The sequence below is a fragment of the Pomacea canaliculata genome, linkage group LG8, assembly GCF_003073045.1.
Source record: "Pomacea canaliculata isolate SZHN2017 linkage group LG8, ASM307304v1, whole genome shotgun sequence".
NCBI classification, from domain to species: domain Eukaryota; kingdom Metazoa; phylum Mollusca; class Gastropoda; order Architaenioglossa; family Ampullariidae; genus Pomacea; species Pomacea canaliculata.
This window is the reverse complement of record NC_037597.1, coordinates 3,852,309-3,869,216: the sequence shown is the minus strand read 5'-3', so window position 1 is coordinate 3,869,216 and position 16,908 is coordinate 3,852,309. Positions and strand designations below refer to the sequence as shown.

The following is a 16,908-nucleotide window of genomic DNA, read 5'->3' as shown; positions in this document are numbered from 1 at the left end:
TTTCCTCCCGCTGTAGAACTCCAAAAAGACATCATTGGCACTGAAGTAATTCAACTGTGCTTCGTGACGATCTACATTTTGGCACGTGAAGATGAGGAAGCTCTGGTCTCACAGGGCGTGAATATGAGGCTACCACACTTTGGTAGACATGAAGGTGACAGAGCCACAGAGAAATGCAGCAGCAACAGCATCAGCAGAAGTGACATAACAACCGTGGCGTCGGCTGCCTCTAAAGACACACCACCATCCATCTCTGCACCACCATCGACCGCGTGTGGATGGCACGCGCGTGCAGCCGTCACTTGGTGTGGTGCGGGCAGCGGGCAGGATGGCGACCTCTACAGCCTCGGACAAGAACTGTGCCGTTAGTCACTACCTGAACACGGAGGCTGCGGCCAAAAAAGACTTGGCCATCGATATGTCAATACCGGGGGACACCCTGGCGCCCTTTAATTAGCCCGGAGTGCAAGCTCGACCAAACCTCGTGAACAAAGCGTTTGTTTGGATGGGATGGGGGTGAGAGGAAGTAATTCGGGGTGGGCGGGTGGCTTATCCGTGTGGAAGCGGTGGTGTCGATGGGTAATGGAGCTAACGATAAACGTGGGCTGTCATCGCAGCGTGTCGGGTAACGCACGTGCCAAGCTGATCAACCCCGGGTGCGTGCAGCCGTGAGCACTCGCGTCTTTATGGCCTCTCCGTCTTGATAATTGCGCGTGTGAGCGTGTTTGTGTGTGTGTGTGTGTGTTTGTCGTGTATTTCATTTCCATAAATATTCCTTCTTCAGTGACTTTTTATTCCGTTTATTTTTTCAAGTTTACAGATATCTGGATGTAGATGAACAGGGACGCTGCACCGTCGAAAGGTAGGTCACGTGACCGATGCGCACGCAAAAGCTCGGAGTGACTAGTGCCTCAGTAACCAACTTCCGGTCTAGCACCGGGAAGATTAGACGATCGCTTGCCATCAATGAATTATCCAGGGTTGGGATCTCGTCTGCAGCCACGCATTTCTCTCGCCCTCAAAAAAAAAACAAACAAAAAAAAAACAAAAAACAAAGCATTTAAAAAAAAAACCTCTTACGGCTGAAAACGATCATGTGTGGTACAACATTGGATCAACAACAAAACCTGCCGAGAAGGACATTTTTGAGGACTTTAAAATATAGCGATAATTTTTACTGATTAGGGACACCGTCAACTTCTGGATCGTCTGCACCTTAGAATTGCAATAATGAAGAAACAATTACTGGTTTTTCTTCACAGTGAGAAAGCAATTGTATTGTTTTTATCAGTAGTGGAGGGGCAAAGGGAGGCGGGAATGAAGGGATTGTTCTTATTGATGATTGGATAGCTACAGCTCTACGTTCTTATTAATGATTGGAGACTTTAATGCAGCTTTCCTGCCAATGACTTTCACCCTCCCATCTTCTAATTTTCCTTTCTATTTTATGTTCCTCTCTCCTCTTCCTCTTTTAACACAAGATATTTTAAAACGAAGAAGTTGCCTTCCTACCTCTGCAGTTGATGTGGAACCAAGAGTTGAACAACAGCCTGCTATTCAAACCGGGAACAAAAATGTCAATTTTTTTTTTTAAATATCTACGATGAACTTGAGAAACAATAGCAGACAAAGCTGTCTGCTTATTTAATATACCTCCAGTAAGTAAGAGAAAAAACTTGAATGTCCCAAATTAACAAAATGTTAATAAAATTTCGAGAAATTTTTCAGAAAGAAAATCATATGTGAAGCACAAAAATACACTTGAAATAAATACTTGCTCCTGTTTCAGTGCGCTGATGGGTACCAGACGCCTGGTCTAAGACCGAAGAACCAAGTCCATTACAACCACAGGAAAATATATCTTGCTGGCAATGATGGAGCGGAAGACATCGTGCATATGATATCCACGCCCAAGGCAGGCTGCTCCTCCTCGCCGACCTCAGTCGATGGAGCGGAGGAAAGGTCACAGTGAGAGATGAAAGGTTCTGCAGCCTGTATTTAGGGAACTTGTCCGACTTTTTTGCCTGCCCCCTCTACAGAATGCTAATGCCGCCTGTGGTTATCACTGGAATATGTTAACTGCTTGCCGGCAGTGGGAAAAGTGAGAGGGTGGGAAAACAGTGTAAGAGGCAATATTGCTTGATAATAATGTGTCTTAAATAGCAATCGTTTGTTCCAGCTCTAGAATATTCTGGCTCTGGAGGATGTGAGCGTGAATTCTGTTACTTTCTCATCTGTTATATTCGCGGGAGCACATAAATGAATGGTAACTGATAACTGCTGTACATTGAGCTTATATACACAGTCCATAAATCTCATCAATGAAGCAGTCTGGCTACGTGTGCGTGTGTGTTCGTGCGTGCGCTTGAATACTGTCAGTTTCATCCTTATTGTCTAAACCTAACAAAAGAAAGACTACTACAGATGTGGGGAGTAAGGAGAGACAGAGATGGATTTCCAGAACAGGTTCTTCGTTTCGCGGACTTACAGTTGACAGTAAAAACACACTTGGGGAGAGTTCGCGACGGATATCAACCCTAGAGACTTCGGGTATTCCTCCTAGTATTGGTGTGGCAGAAATTTGCTTCATACAGAAGTTGTTAAGCAGCATTGCAATCAGTTGTAAAAGTACTTGTGTGTGTTCATCTACACTGGCCAGTGCCACCAACTTGTATTTCGGTTTGTCTGATGTTTGCGAGAGGCAAGCTGGTCATGGATTTGTCTGGAGGCAAAGCTGGAGCCAAGAAGTCAAGCGTAAAGGTAGGCGTGATGGAGAATTCAGGCACGCGGGTAGGAGAGCTGTTATTATTCGGAGCGAAACAGCTCGAGCGATGTTTGAGGCACAAATAAATCTTGTCCGCACCCCTTCGGAAATACATCAGCAGGCAGAAACACAAGGAAGTCAGTACTACCATGACCCATACTGACAAGGGTACACACTGTCTTCATGTCCAAGACAGTCCTTTCTCCGTTGACCCCAAACCACGTGAACAAGGCATGGCAGTGTTTTGATGTGATTGGATGAGAAAGCACTCTACATGATGTTGTGCTGTATTCAGAATGTATGAGTGTGTGCGTGTGGATGTATATTTATTTATCAATGACACGATTTTGACGCTGGTGCAGGAGACTTACATGTATATGATTGACTTGGTTAGGCTAGTGAGGATACAGGTTATACATAACTCAAAGGTAAGGCAGAATACTTCTTATATAGGTGTATTAGCTGTTTACCCGGCTTCCCCCGGGTGACTGTAGGCGCCCGATGTATTCACTCCAAGCAGATCAATGGCAGGCAGGGAGGGGTGGTGAAACACGCCGCTAGCCCTTTGTAATGAGGGGGGGGGGAAAACAAAAATTGCCGTGTTGCCAGGCAACTCGCACGCTACCTCCCCTAACTCTTTCCCTCCCTCCTATCCTCTCTCTCTCTATTTTATTCTGACATAAAATACTTTCTCAAATTACGACTGTCACGTTTGGAGCTGTACAGACGCATTTCTTCTGTGTAGCTTCATTAAGAACTACTGGTAACCTTCTAGAATGTAGAAAATAGAAAAATAAAATAAACACGATCTGAGCAACATACCCCAACCACAACCTTCAGTAGACGCAAAGAATATGCACACGAAAGTGCATACCTTCGAACATGTGTTCGTGTTTCTAAGGTTGGTATGGATGCATAATGACAATAAACAGGTACAAGCTAGTCCTGCTAGTTCTTGTGTTCAAGTGAAGGTCCCTCCCTTGCCTTATTTTGTTTTTAGGTCTTTGTGGGACTAAAGTGTTCAAGACCTCACTTTTCTCAAGAGTAATCCCTCTCCCTCTCGCTGCCTTACTTTTCCTCAAATTCTCTAAGGAGTCGGGTACCATCCCTGACAGCTGGATTGACTGGGTGAAGTGTGGTTGCCCCACACGGGTATCAAAGCCGACGAGCCTTGAGTTCGGATTGTTTAACCACATGGGTGTCCTCTCCTCCCCCTCCCCTCTCTTGTACTAGATATCGGTTAGCTTCACGTTGGACATTGTATTGTAGTTCTAAGCTATGTAGTGATCCTTGCTGGGTCCTCTGGTACTAGCCATGATGTAGTCATGTACCCCGCTAAAATGGTGTTAAATTTGGACAAAATGAATCAACTGTACAGAAAATCCAGCTCAAAATATTTTGTTGGAAAGTTGTGCTAAAAATGTAGTAACCAGTCTCTCCCAAAGCTTTGAGGTGACCAGGGGTATGCAACACCATGTAGCGGCATTTTTTTTCTTGCTGGCAGAAAGGACCTGCAGTTGCAGGATGAATTGAGGACCAGCCGACAGGAAGAAAAAAAAAACACACACTCGCGTTCTAAGTATTACTACACGGAAAATAGCGAAGACAAAATACAAAAAATAGGAACGAGGCTATGTAGTTTGTGTGTGTGTGTGTGTGTGTGTCGCTCACTCAAAAGCAGATATCGACCAATTCCTGGTTTTCTGTTTGGAAGAGTTCCAAATGTGGGTGCTTCTCTGATGCACCGGAGAACACCTTTTTTTCGCATCCGATTCCATCTCCAGCAGTTTCTTTTTCATCTGTAGAAAGCTCTTCAAGAGACGTCTGAGTGAGCCATCTTGTCTTCTCTTCAAAAAATCGCTCATGGATGCAGAGAGGAAAAGGAGATTACTCGGAGTGGAGAGGTTCAGACGAAGAGATGAAAGAAAGAATGAAAAAAAAAACTGAAAAGAACGAAAGAAAGAAATATGAGTAGGCTTGTTCTCACTATTTTACCATCAGCAGCGATTCTGGAATGATGAACTACAAGAAGAGGTGGAGATGCAAGGGAAAAATATTAATGGACGTGGTTTTCTATGCTGGTGATTCACAGTCGGCATGATACAGTTCCAAGGAAACAAGATCCCAAGATTAATTTCTTAAATCCAGAACCACTTAAAGGAAAATTTGGCTTCGATTTTAAATAACTCTCAGAGTATGTTTTCAGTAAATGTCACTCTTTCTTTATTTACGCGTTAATGTATACATCTGTAGGTTTATCCTCGCAGAAAACAAAAAGATGAGAAAGTATACAAGAAGATTTGTTAGTGGAAGAGGGTACATCCACCCTCTGTACCTTTCATGCACGAAGGCTGTGAGAGGGAAGGGTACTTACTGAGAGTGATTTCATTTACTCGGGGTATGATACCCTCGTCGTATCCACCGATGACAGAAAATCCAAACCGTTCGTCCTTGTCGTTGAGGACCATCTGCACCTCGTGTTCTTCACACTCCAGGTCCTGGTGCTGGTAGACACGAGAAACAATATGGTGGCTCAAACATGGACATGAGCAACAAAAAGTAACAGCAACAGTGTGGAAGCGGCATGTGCATAAATACAGGCAGGCAGTGTCAAGAGACATAACAACACAATGTAACATGGAGATGATGGGTTGATATCAAGAAAGACAAAACTGTACAACGAGCTAATTGAATGGTCAGTGTAGCAAACTCGTGCCAGCAATGCTTTACAATACAAATTATATTTGCACGATGGTATATATTTGTATGATAGTCAAGATTCTGTTGGTTGGGGCGGGGGAATAAGGGTCTGGGTATGAGCAATTTCCCTTTCTACTGGCGCCAGCCAGTATCACGTGTCACTTTTTGCTAATTCCCTCGATCTCTTGTATACTGCCCCTTGATGAACTGTAAAAGATCCCATTGTGAGAGAAAACTGAAAGACGTGAGTACGAGGTAACTTTTTTTTTCTGAGCGCATCCCTGTTGAGTGAAAGGATATGAGGGAAAGAAAAGGACTTCGAAGAGAGAGAGGAAGAGAGAGACATTACTTACAGGAAATCCATAAAATGTTCTCTCGTCTGCATCCTGCTCTCGCCGTTGAGGAAAATTATCTTGAAAAGAAAGTGGCGGAAAATCGAAGCTGTCGCTGGTGCTGCTGCAGTAGGTGTGGATGCTCGACACCCACGCATCCATGCGCCTCCGCTGCTCTCCCTTGTCATCTACCACGTCGACCTGCTGAGGTTCCCATCTCGACCCCCGCTCATATCCCTTCCTTTCTTCCTCGGAGCTGGATCTGCTTGTTTTGTCGTCGTATGTTGCCTCTGGGTAAGCCACCCAAGGATCGCCGGCATTTCCAAAGGGTTGGTCAGAGCATCTCGGGCTGGGATCCTTCCATCTAACATCACTTTCGGCTGCAAAGGGGTTGAGCCCCCAGGTCTTTGTCACATCGTGGGTTGGGAGGTCAGTCTTCACCGTCCAAGCATCTTCACTGTTCAAGCCCCTCCCAATCTCCTGCGCTTTGAGCCTCCAGCCGTGTAGCCCACTGTCTTCTGAGTGGTCCGACCTCAAACTTTCATTGTCGGTGCCATAGTCGTCGTCTTGGTCGTTTTCATCGAACCTCCATCGCTGGACCGTGTCAGTCGTTTTCTCTTCTTTGATCTTTTCGTCCCACTCGTCCTCCGAAGCATCCTCTTCCACGACAGCTAGCACTTCCTGCGGCTTCCACCAAGTTGTCCCCTCCTGCTCTTCATCGTCTCCGGTCTGCCGATATCCCCAAGACATTTCGTCCCCTCGCTATCCGTACTTCCGGCGCTCTCTGAAGCGGAAAGCCCGTCCCTGGAATGTTTCCCGGGTAGTCTTTCTCTGGGTTCTTCCTCGGGTTTCTCTGTCCTATTGGCTACCGTAGAAACACTTGTGTGGATTCGCTTGTTGGAGTCACCGCAAGGATAGCGGGACATCAAGTCGGGTGTGTTTAACTGGGTGACCGCCCATCGACGTATGGGGCTCATGTTTGCCTCTGTCTTGAACAAGCCAGACTGAAACGAAATGAAATGTTGTTCAGAACGGTCATATACATTTGAATGCCAAACAATATTGTAGAAATTGAAGTCATTGGTATTAACCTTCTTGCTTCCTAACGCTTAAGACATATCGTATAAAAGCTAAAAATAGACCGAGATATTTCCAAAGGTTATTCTGTATTCCATTTCTTATTCTATATTTTCCTTGCATACTTAACCAAGACAACAGGCCCTCAGAGCAACAGTATTGTTTCTCCTGTTGATCCACAGCATGGTGAGTGAAAGCATTGTCACACTACATTGTGAACATCCCCTCCATCGGCTGATTACAAGTTTACCTGCATACTCCACGCTCGTGACCCCGCATTCACAGTCGGACAGCCAGAAACAGTCGGACAACGGTCTGCTGTAGAACTTGTCCCAGATACAGATGCTTTCCCGCCTGTTTACACTTCAGTTTATACTAACACAATGTCGACAGGCGCCCTTCCAATAGACTTGTTAACTACAGAACAGGTAAGATTATTTCTGTTAAATCCCTGAAATACAATCCTGTGGGAAGGGTTTAGTTTAGCAGAGCCTTGATATTTGCGCACACGTGACCTAGATGAAGGTGTGGGGCGGGGACTGGGGTCCCTGGCCAAGCTCTGACACTGTTTGTATCGACTGCTGCACTTTAGAGATTAACTCATTCAGGCTGCGTGACACCTGAAACTTGGCGATTTATTTAACAACACACCTGCTGCGTAGTAGTACAGCCGCCACTGATCGCATTTCACTCACTGGACGAGGGATGCTAACAGCAGCTAAACAAGGCAAGAAGAAGAAAAAAATAAAGACGAAGAAGTAGAAGAAAAAGAAGAAGAGACTTGATGGCACAGTTTCCCACCCACAGAGGTGAGCTCAGTGCGTTGGAAGTCGGGGAGACGGGGTGATCACAACAGGAGGACGATGACACGGCAAAGCTCGGACGCCATGGTAGGTGTTGACATGCTGGACTGAGTCGGATGAATCCGAGAATCAAAAGAATGAAGCACGTGGATAAAGTCACGATTACAACGACAAACGTGTCCCCTCAGGTAGTAACGCCAACGGACATCATCATCGTCGTCATTGTTTTATAAGACTGTATCATCATCATCATCATCATTTAGCTTCAACGTGTCGATTACAAAATGGATAGACACTACTGCCGATAGTTCTCGTATGTAGTAGTAGACACTACTGCCGATAGTTCTCTTATGTAGTAGTAGACACTACTGCCGATAGTTCCCTTATGTAGTAGTTATAATCATCTACAGACAACCCTACATAAGACAAACTTCCAGCTATTCCCGTTTATAACACAAACAAGCCTTTCAAAGACCTCCTATCCAGGTTCCATAGTACGTGTGACCCTCTGTAGACAACACCAGTGACGGGGGACGATGTTTTTAGCTACCCGAGAGTTGAAGGGTAAAGGTCAGCTCCCTTCTACCCTCATGCCCTCTCTTCTTTGCTCGGACTGGAGGAGCTTTCCGGTATCCTCCACAATTCACAGGAACACACCATCACACGTAAGCACACATTCACACTTCATCAGAACGTTTCCAAAGTGCCCACGCGTTAAACCGTTTTAACCGTTCTCCTTCACGTTACGGGTGGTTTTTTCAAAATTACTTCGCAACAACAGTTGATTGTGACGCTTGTAGACTAAAAACACATTTGCTTTTATTTATCTTTAGTTTGCATAAACAAGTCAGCGACACTAAAAGTCTAACAGAGAACAAACATTTTTCAAAGGACTGGGTCGAGCTACAACCGCTTTCCATACTCCACATTTACAGCCTCGATCATTATATAAGGTCAGAGGTCAAACAGTGACGTCACTAACGCTCGTGGATGTGCCTAGCTACCAGCTCTCCTACCGGCTGTTACCTTGACGACGTAAACGTATCCATGTCTATTGGGGGATATCAGAGTTATTTTTAACCTCATTGAGCAGGCGCTTACCTCGACAACTAACTGTTGTTGACAAATACTTTCTGGTTCATCCATTTGATGACTGTCCTGTCATGAAATAAAAATGAGCCCTGACAGTCCTTTGATCGTCATGACATAGGAACTGTCACTAAGCAAGTGTAATACACAGACTGTTGGACATTGTCATTATCATCAACATACTCTCGGTCATCACAAATTTATCATCAGGAGCTGAATGACTTTGTTTCAAAATTAATTATATAACTTAAGCAAGAATCCATAATTTCTAAAATTAGAAATGTAGAAAAATAACTTTGATGTGAAGTATATGTCTATAAATGAAATGGATATTTACCATCGCCTTTATATCCAGATGTAGACATTTTTAAAGAATCCAGCAGCTGTCCTCAGAGGTTAATATCCTTTGTTCGTTTGCCCGACTAACACTCGCAGAAGCTCGCATCACAGTTTAGTCACGTGTTGTACAGTTGCATGATGGGAACAATAATGATGACAGACCATAAAGATTAATCACAAACATCGCTGCATCGCTAGAACTATTTCCACCTTCGCACGTGCGTGTGTGCGTTTGTGCGTGTATCCTTGCATGCATGCGTGGCAGTGAGGCAGATGACTATACCCAGCATGCTCAAAGCCACAAAGCCAGATGGTGAACCAAGCGGCCAGAAGATAAAGCCGGTGACACGAAGGGCAAACACGATGGTTTGGTCCGTGCCCCCTGTATGTTGTCCACAATCGACCCCATGACACAGTTTAGGAATTCACCGTTGTAGGTCGGCGGTTTACCTTGGGGATTGCCGGGGTCCTTTCCTGGTGCACACACGTGGCTGCACGTCAGCCCTGTGCCCTGCCTTGCCAACCGCCACCGCACGGCAGTCCACCTGACATTCACCTAAACAATACCCCACCATCCTCACCACCCTGAACAAAGTTTCCCCGGAGACCTCCCCATGACTGTGACGTCATAGCACGTGTCCTGGGCATCGTCAGAACCCGGATGGAAAGTAAATGTCGCACCCGGCAGCGGAACACATTCGGCTTGAGTGGATGGAGGTAGGGTTGGTGTTGGAGGAAGAAGCTCCGTGTGCTGTGTGGCCAGGGATTGCCAGACACTGTGAAAACAAGTTTCTTCATTCAAGACGACGAATGTCCATCAGCGAGGATGTGACAAATGCCGGGCAGATGACTTTCCATGAACGAGAAGACATTGACAGGTGATCGGTAAAAGAGGTCTACGAGGCATACATCTTCATACATCTCGAGGAGAAATATTTTGAAAAACGGATAGACGAGATAGGTTTAGATGATGAAATGTTAACGAATTTTCTTTATTCGCCTAGAATGAGCACACTGTGTGTGTGAGAGAGAGTGTGTGTGTGTGCGCGGGTTTACACCCGTAGTACCCTTATTAACTAAGTAGTGTATGTTTGTATATTTAATAGTTGATATTGATCATCCTCACCAGTTTTTATCCCTTACAAAATATTCTCCGCGTTATTCTGTTTTATATGTTGTAAGAGCACCTGAGGGACGAACAGAAAAAAAAGATAAAAAATGAAATCACGTGTTTCTGAGGAGACGAAACATTTTAGTGTCATCCAGGGACGACTGAAATAATGCAAACAAATAAAACAATTGGTCATTATAGCTCCACATACAATCAAGATACAGTCGATGTGCCATCAATCAAACACCTTCTACTCTGAAACATCCTCTAATCAATGTTTAACCAGTTAGAAAACGTGTGGCCGCCATGGTGAAGAAGTGTTCTTGGGGGAAAATATCTACTGTGCCAACAGCAAGAACGTGTGAGAGATCCCACTTGATCGTCTGACCTGATTGTTGTTTACAAGTTGGACAAGGACACCAGTCCTGACAATCATTGATGACCAGAAAATGGAACTTGTCTCTAAGACCAGGGTTGCCGCGCTAGCGCAGGCGTGAGTTTAGTGAGTTTAGTGTCGCCGAGGGTCTGAATGCTTCTGTCCACACTCGGCTATCTCTACCGGAACAAAGCTTACGGCTTGTTTGCAAGGAATCCACAATCTCACAAGCAGTTAACAATCAACTGGTTAGAGTGCTTCCACTGCAGCTAAACATAAAATGTCTGTGCTTGCACGGGATGTGTTGGAACCACTTGTAGTCTAGCTGTCAGTTAAACACGGCATTGAAGATGGTGGATAAATCTGTTTGACGATGTATAATATTCTCTTTTCATCTTTCCCTGGCTCTTTCTCTCTCTCTCTCCCTCGCTCTTTCTCTCTCTCTCTCTCTCTCACACAAATTGTGGGACGTTTGTTGACCGACGATAATACGAAATGATACAAACAACATCTTCCCCTGCAGCGGCGGTAGTTTCTGGGTGATCCAATGATGACAACAAGTGTCAACGGATCACGCGCCACTCTCTGTTTACAGATACGATTTCCTATCACATCAGTGTTGGAGGATTTTTTTTTTTTTTTTTTTTTTTTTGAGCATACAGGTCAGAAAGAACGGAAGAACGGGGATGAAAGATAATGCACGCTCATACCTAGAGATAACCTTGACCCCTACATTGACGTGGGCGGCAGTTACTAAATGTAGCCGTCGAACATTCTGGTCTCGCAAAATAAATACAGAAAGAAAATGTTACTGAATGGCATAGACAGTTCGTTTCCGTATCCGTGGAACTATTGGCAGAACTAACGGACACACTCCTGTCCACTCGTAGCAGCAGTGCCACCTCGCTAGCTCTATAGTTCAGCCCGGGGTCATGCGCTGCCGGCCCATGTCTTGTGCACTATGACCCACAATAATTATAATAGACAATCACGGTGAAGGGGGGCAGTGTTTTTGGCGAGAAATTAATGAAAGATGGTCTCACCTGACTCACGTGTGCACCGTTTCCGGCCACAGACCCCGTTTAACCCCTTTCATCTCAGCTTTCCTTTTAATATCCTCCTGCATTTCTCCAATTTTTAAGGAATTGAAGGCGTAGGAAGGTTGTGGCAGTGGACTGAAATGTTGGCAGACGACACTTGCACGTGCAAGCTTGCACACATGCACACAATAGTTCATGCCTTTAGCACTCATTCACTACTCCTACTCAACTCCAGGCCAAACACAACACACCTGAGAGAAGCAATCTAATCAAGAGCTGCGTGTACATACCTGTCGTCTGCTGTCACTCATCACACTCATCTTTCCGCTGTCTTGGCGAGTTATCTTCCTTGTCTTCCTCTGTGTGACTTCCCTTGACTTTCCACACCACAGGCGAGCGAAATGATATACAGGGCTCTGATCTTTGCCCCTAATTATTTATTTGTCTAATTTAAGTAATAATCCCCTCTCATCTCTCATAAAGACCCGATCTGGAAGAATCTGTATAAATGTATTTTATGAATTTTTCAATAATGTGAAATAAGAGACCCCCCCAAAAAAAAACGAAAAAAAAAAAAAAAACCCAGCAAGAAAAGTCGGATTTTAATTTCATTAATGGTTTTAAGGAATAAACAAACTACTAAACAAAATAAGACAAAATTTCAAATGACTTGCTCTTGTTTGATATTTTTTAAATGACAATTGATAAGAAAAGTAAGACCCTATTTCTTGCGTGCAATTTGTTATTTGTTTACTTGCAAAACTTGCGTTCTAGATATTGTGATAATATTTATGGCAATGTTTATGTTTATTAAAACATGTTACGTTCACTTCTGTTATCACTGAGGGAACATCCATAGTGACTTCACCCTTTACCTATTGGTAGGTTACATAATGATTTTACTTTCATGTCATACTAAAACAATGGGATTAGAGATACCATCAATTAAAATAATGAGGTCTACTGATACAAAACCGCTCCACACTCCACGGTTCCCCCAACTTCCGGCGAATGTTAGTGGTCCCGAAAGAGCTTCCCAGTCCTTGGCACAGAATACAGATCATGAAAGGCTGTGGTCTTCGATGATGACTAAAGGGAGACAACAACGACAGCAGATAACCCACATCGAGCGACGACATTTCTCCCCCCGCCCCTTGCACGAGCTTTACGCGGTGTCTTCAAAGGGACATTAATTAATATTCAGCAGAGACTAAATTAAAGCGCGATGATATCTTTTCAGCAACTGGAAAAGTATTTTTTGCTGATTGTTGGTGCTTCTTCATAAAAGAATTGTACCACAGAACTGAAGGTATAGCAAGACTGCAACCACACCATTAACCCCATCCTACCCAACTGTCACAGTCACAAAAGGCATGATATCAGCTTGTGGACATTTTAATAAAGTATGATTTTTATAGCCCACTGTCATGCTCTCAGTAAAGGAGACATGAACAGAATACGAAGGACGGAAGGAGAAACAACTATGGAGACAAGTAATAAAAGACAAACATGGAGGATGGAGAGTGTTATAAATTTGCAGAGAACAACAAGTAGGCGGACTAGTCAATTGATTATAGTGACAGCTCAACTGACAACAATTGGCAGATATTAATAGTTATTTGTTCTGGAAAGACGGTTTGAGGGGTCTCTCAACATTTAGAATCATCGAACTGTACTCGTCAAGTAATTGTAAAAATATCGCACAACACTCATAAGCATAGTACAGGGGGTCCTTACAAAGACGATCAACACTTGGTCTATTGTTCAACATGGCGGGCCAGTTATTTTGGTAGCACACGGACTCACTGACTTGAAACACAATCGATCCACCCGGCTGATCTATTACGGGTAGCTCATTGTTCTCAAAAGCATAGCAAGAATTCCACGCACGTGTTTGGAGCACGAACGGACGAGTTTTAATATCAGTGTCATGAGAAAAAAAGGGGTGGGACTCGGGGTATATTGTAACAATTAAAAACAAAGTACTCCTTCATTAGAAGCCAAACAAAGATGGTCTTCGCAGTGGCCCAAATGCCTTCATGTCACATTCTAATGCGAAATTTGAGCTGGCTTCAAATCTCTCATCAGAGAGGACTCACCATAGGGCAGCTTGTTTGGGGTTTCTCCAGGTGGGAGGAAAATCCAGCAGACTTCTCGTAAATAAATAAAATAATGACTTCAATTAAACTAATTACAGTTTATCCGTTGTTTATCTGGGGTCATGGCGTGCTTCTATGTCACAAAACTGGAGAGATGAAGGGAAGGAACAATGTTTATCAGTCTATCAATCCATCGTTCTGTCATTTTGTACTCCTCTCTGCACTTAAGCACGCAAGATGTGATGAAATGGGAGAAGACGGTAAGGAATTTAAATGAAAGGAATCGTGGGATGGAAACAATTGCTAGGCTATATCCTGTCCAGAGAACAATAAGGACTACTATGGTCCAGCTTATAAGACCATGTGAGAGAGGGGGAGGGAGAAGAGAGAGAATAATGGTGACCCATGACAACATCCTGCCTGAACAAGGACAGAGTCCATATAATAACTTGTCGATATAGAATGTAACACGCTGTTACATATTACACGCAATATGTGTGTGTGTGTGCAGCATCAATCAACACATAGATAATTGTTGCGCAGTTAAAAAAGAAAACCAGTAGAGTCTACATGTACTTACTGTCGTGTTCGTCAGAAAGAGAACCCTAAGGGCAACAGCTCGCTATACATCGCTACTTTCATTTATTGTCCTTCATGATTCCTCCCACGGTCGAGCACTCTTTCCAGTCTCCTTTACAAAGGCCATGACCTTTTCCAGTCTACTTCACACAGCTCGTGACCCTTTCAGGTCTACTCCACTCAGTTCACGACCCTTCCAGGTCTACTTCACTCAGTTCACGACCCTTTCAGGTCTACTTCACTCAGTTCACGACCCTTCCAGGTCTACTTCACTCAGTTCACGACCCTTCCAGGTCAACTTCGAACAGTACATAACCCTCTTCAGTCTCCTTGACACCATTCATGACTTTTTACGAATCTTACACTGAAGCAGCTTCAGAATTTCTCCGTTTTGGTTGCACAAACATTCAACTCCCTCGATGATTTAATACTTTAGTACAAGTCAGCTGCGATCTCATCTTTCGTTCTCGTTGAGAGATGCACCGTGATTTTGTTTTATCAGAGACTAGAGAGTATCTGTAATAAGTTAAGGAATATTCTGGGCACCATGGGTATCCACAGACTCGACAGCCGCTCGCACACCCGACATGTATGGTGTGTCGCACCTGGGAACCGATCGCAACAGAATCTCACACAGGCTTGTGTTTCAACCCACTCGGTTGTTCCCAGTCCAGACATGTTTTCCTATCGCCAGTCGTGAAAACAAAGCAGCGAACTGTGGACATCTGCTCACTGCTGTGACGGTTGCCCCAGGACCTCTTTGATGAGAGATTTACGAACAATGTCTTGGAGACCCGCTCCGCCTTCAACCAGCATGACCCCGCCATGACACTCGCAGCTTTTATCTTCTTCGTCAATTAGCTGGATGTGATACAGCTATTTGCACATTACATGGCTTTGGCAGTATGTAGAATGATCGAAGTACACAGCCCGATCGATCCCGTGAACTCTGAAATTAATTAATCATCGCAGACACGGAAAAGTCAGCGGTTTGCAGAGGATTCTTTATGGACACACTTAAAGGATGGTTTATTTCGTAGGAAAGTGCTTCCACCTTGAGGTGATTTCAGACTGTGCGGGGAAGAGGGAGTGGGGTGAAAACCGCATCACCCGGACAAACCCCCCGACACCCAGCTGACAGGTGTCACATACAGAGAGTTCCGAAGTGAGATCTGAACCATGAGCCGCTCACTGTAGTGGTGACAAAAGTGATCACCGGGCCCCCACCCCTCGATGGTTAGAGATAAACGGGCGTTTAACAAATAATCACATAAAATAACCTTTATGTCAGACAAAACCATACAGAAAATTCGGCAATCAGTTGCCTACACACTTAAAATTTTTTTTTTTAAATTATAGAAAACCTCTCTCCCTCTCTGATCAATATTCATTTCTTCCTTCTTTCCTTCTCTCCTTCATCCTCTGACTGAGACCAGCTCAGGACCAGTTCTGCCGGCCTGGCGGCACCAGTTGTCGTGGGGACCCGGACAAGGATCGCCACTTGAGCCACTGATCGATGCAGGGGACTGCGCAGGCGCAGTCATCGACAGCGGAAGGGGTTCTCCAACCTGGTCACCGTCTTCAAACACTCACGTGACGTGTGTACACTGTGACCCTTTATTGTTGTTGTTTAAATGAATGAACTGCCGTTTCTGACACGATAACGGTATGTGTGGCATATCTGGACCAATACTCGACCCCATCACCGGAACTACTTCAAAAGATCAGTATCTAATGTTCTCAGCCCATCACCACCACCACTAGCAGCAACAACAGCAGCTTGAGCGGCATCTCAGGGCGTCGATGGCGGGAGAAGCTTGGATCATTACAGCCAAAAGCAAGTCTGGAGTGCCAGCCATCAAAGCTCGGTCTCCAGAGTCACGTGACAGAGCATACTACAAATCATTACTTCTCCTGGTTTTTATTTGTTTAGCTTGTCATTCTCTGTTTGCAGGGATTTTATTTTCGGCCTCGGAGGTTTATATATTATGCAGCAACATCTTCTAACTAATCTTCTCTTTTAGAAAGATGGAGATGTTTCCATTAAGGTGTCAGGAGAGTTTAGGAGTCTTTTACTCCGCTCCATCTGACATAGACAACCGGATGATGAATATGTTGGCACTTACATCAAGGCAGTCGCTACTCTTGAGGAGCAACGGTCACAAAACTGCAGCAGACATGTTTAAAGTGTTGTAGTGTCAGTAACAATATTGGTATAAATTTATTTTGACCATCGTCAACGAAACCAATGACACACACACTCCTCTCTCTCTCAGCCTGTCTCAGTATTCACCTCGCAACCTCTCAGTTTGTAACTCAGGATCAAATCCCGCAAAAAAAATAATTTATATTTATTTATTAATTTGTTTTAATACGACTCATCTAAGTCCCCGGGCTACATTAGCTAAGCATCGATCATCCCATTAGCAATTTTGAAACCCCGCTTTTTACAATCTCATAATACTCTGAAATGAACTGCTCGTGGTTGCATAATCTATACAACATAATGATACACAATATTAATATATAATATCTATGATTTCCATAATCTATACCGAGCTGTTTTATCACGAATATATTTTCGCTTGTGTCTTTAGTT

At 44.2% G+C, this 16,908-nt stretch overlaps 1 protein-coding gene across 4 annotated transcripts in view; it reads right to left on the bottom strand.

The window, feature by feature from the left end:
• Positions 1-14,398, bottom strand: part of LOC112570545 (MAGUK p55 subfamily member 5-like) — a 63,693-nt gene extending 49,295 nt beyond the window's left edge. For 2 of the 4 annotated variants that reach the window (XR_003100645.1, XM_025249048.1), the window contains exons 1-3: positions 7,124-7,323; positions 5,818-6,800; positions 5,139-5,268 (exon numbers count right to left, since the gene is read on the bottom strand). Coding sequence is in view for 3 of the 4 variants with exons in the window: in XM_025249048.1 (XP_025104833.1) it covers positions 5,139-5,268; positions 5,818-6,546 (859 nt within the window). In the remaining variant the exon portion in view is untranslated. Of the gene's footprint in view, positions 1-5,138; positions 5,269-5,817; positions 6,801-7,123; positions 7,335-14,310 lie in introns of those variants that run through there. The other 2 variants (XM_025249049.1, XM_025249051.1) reach the window with 2 other exon arrangements.
• Positions 14,399-16,908: the final 2,510 nt, after the last annotated feature.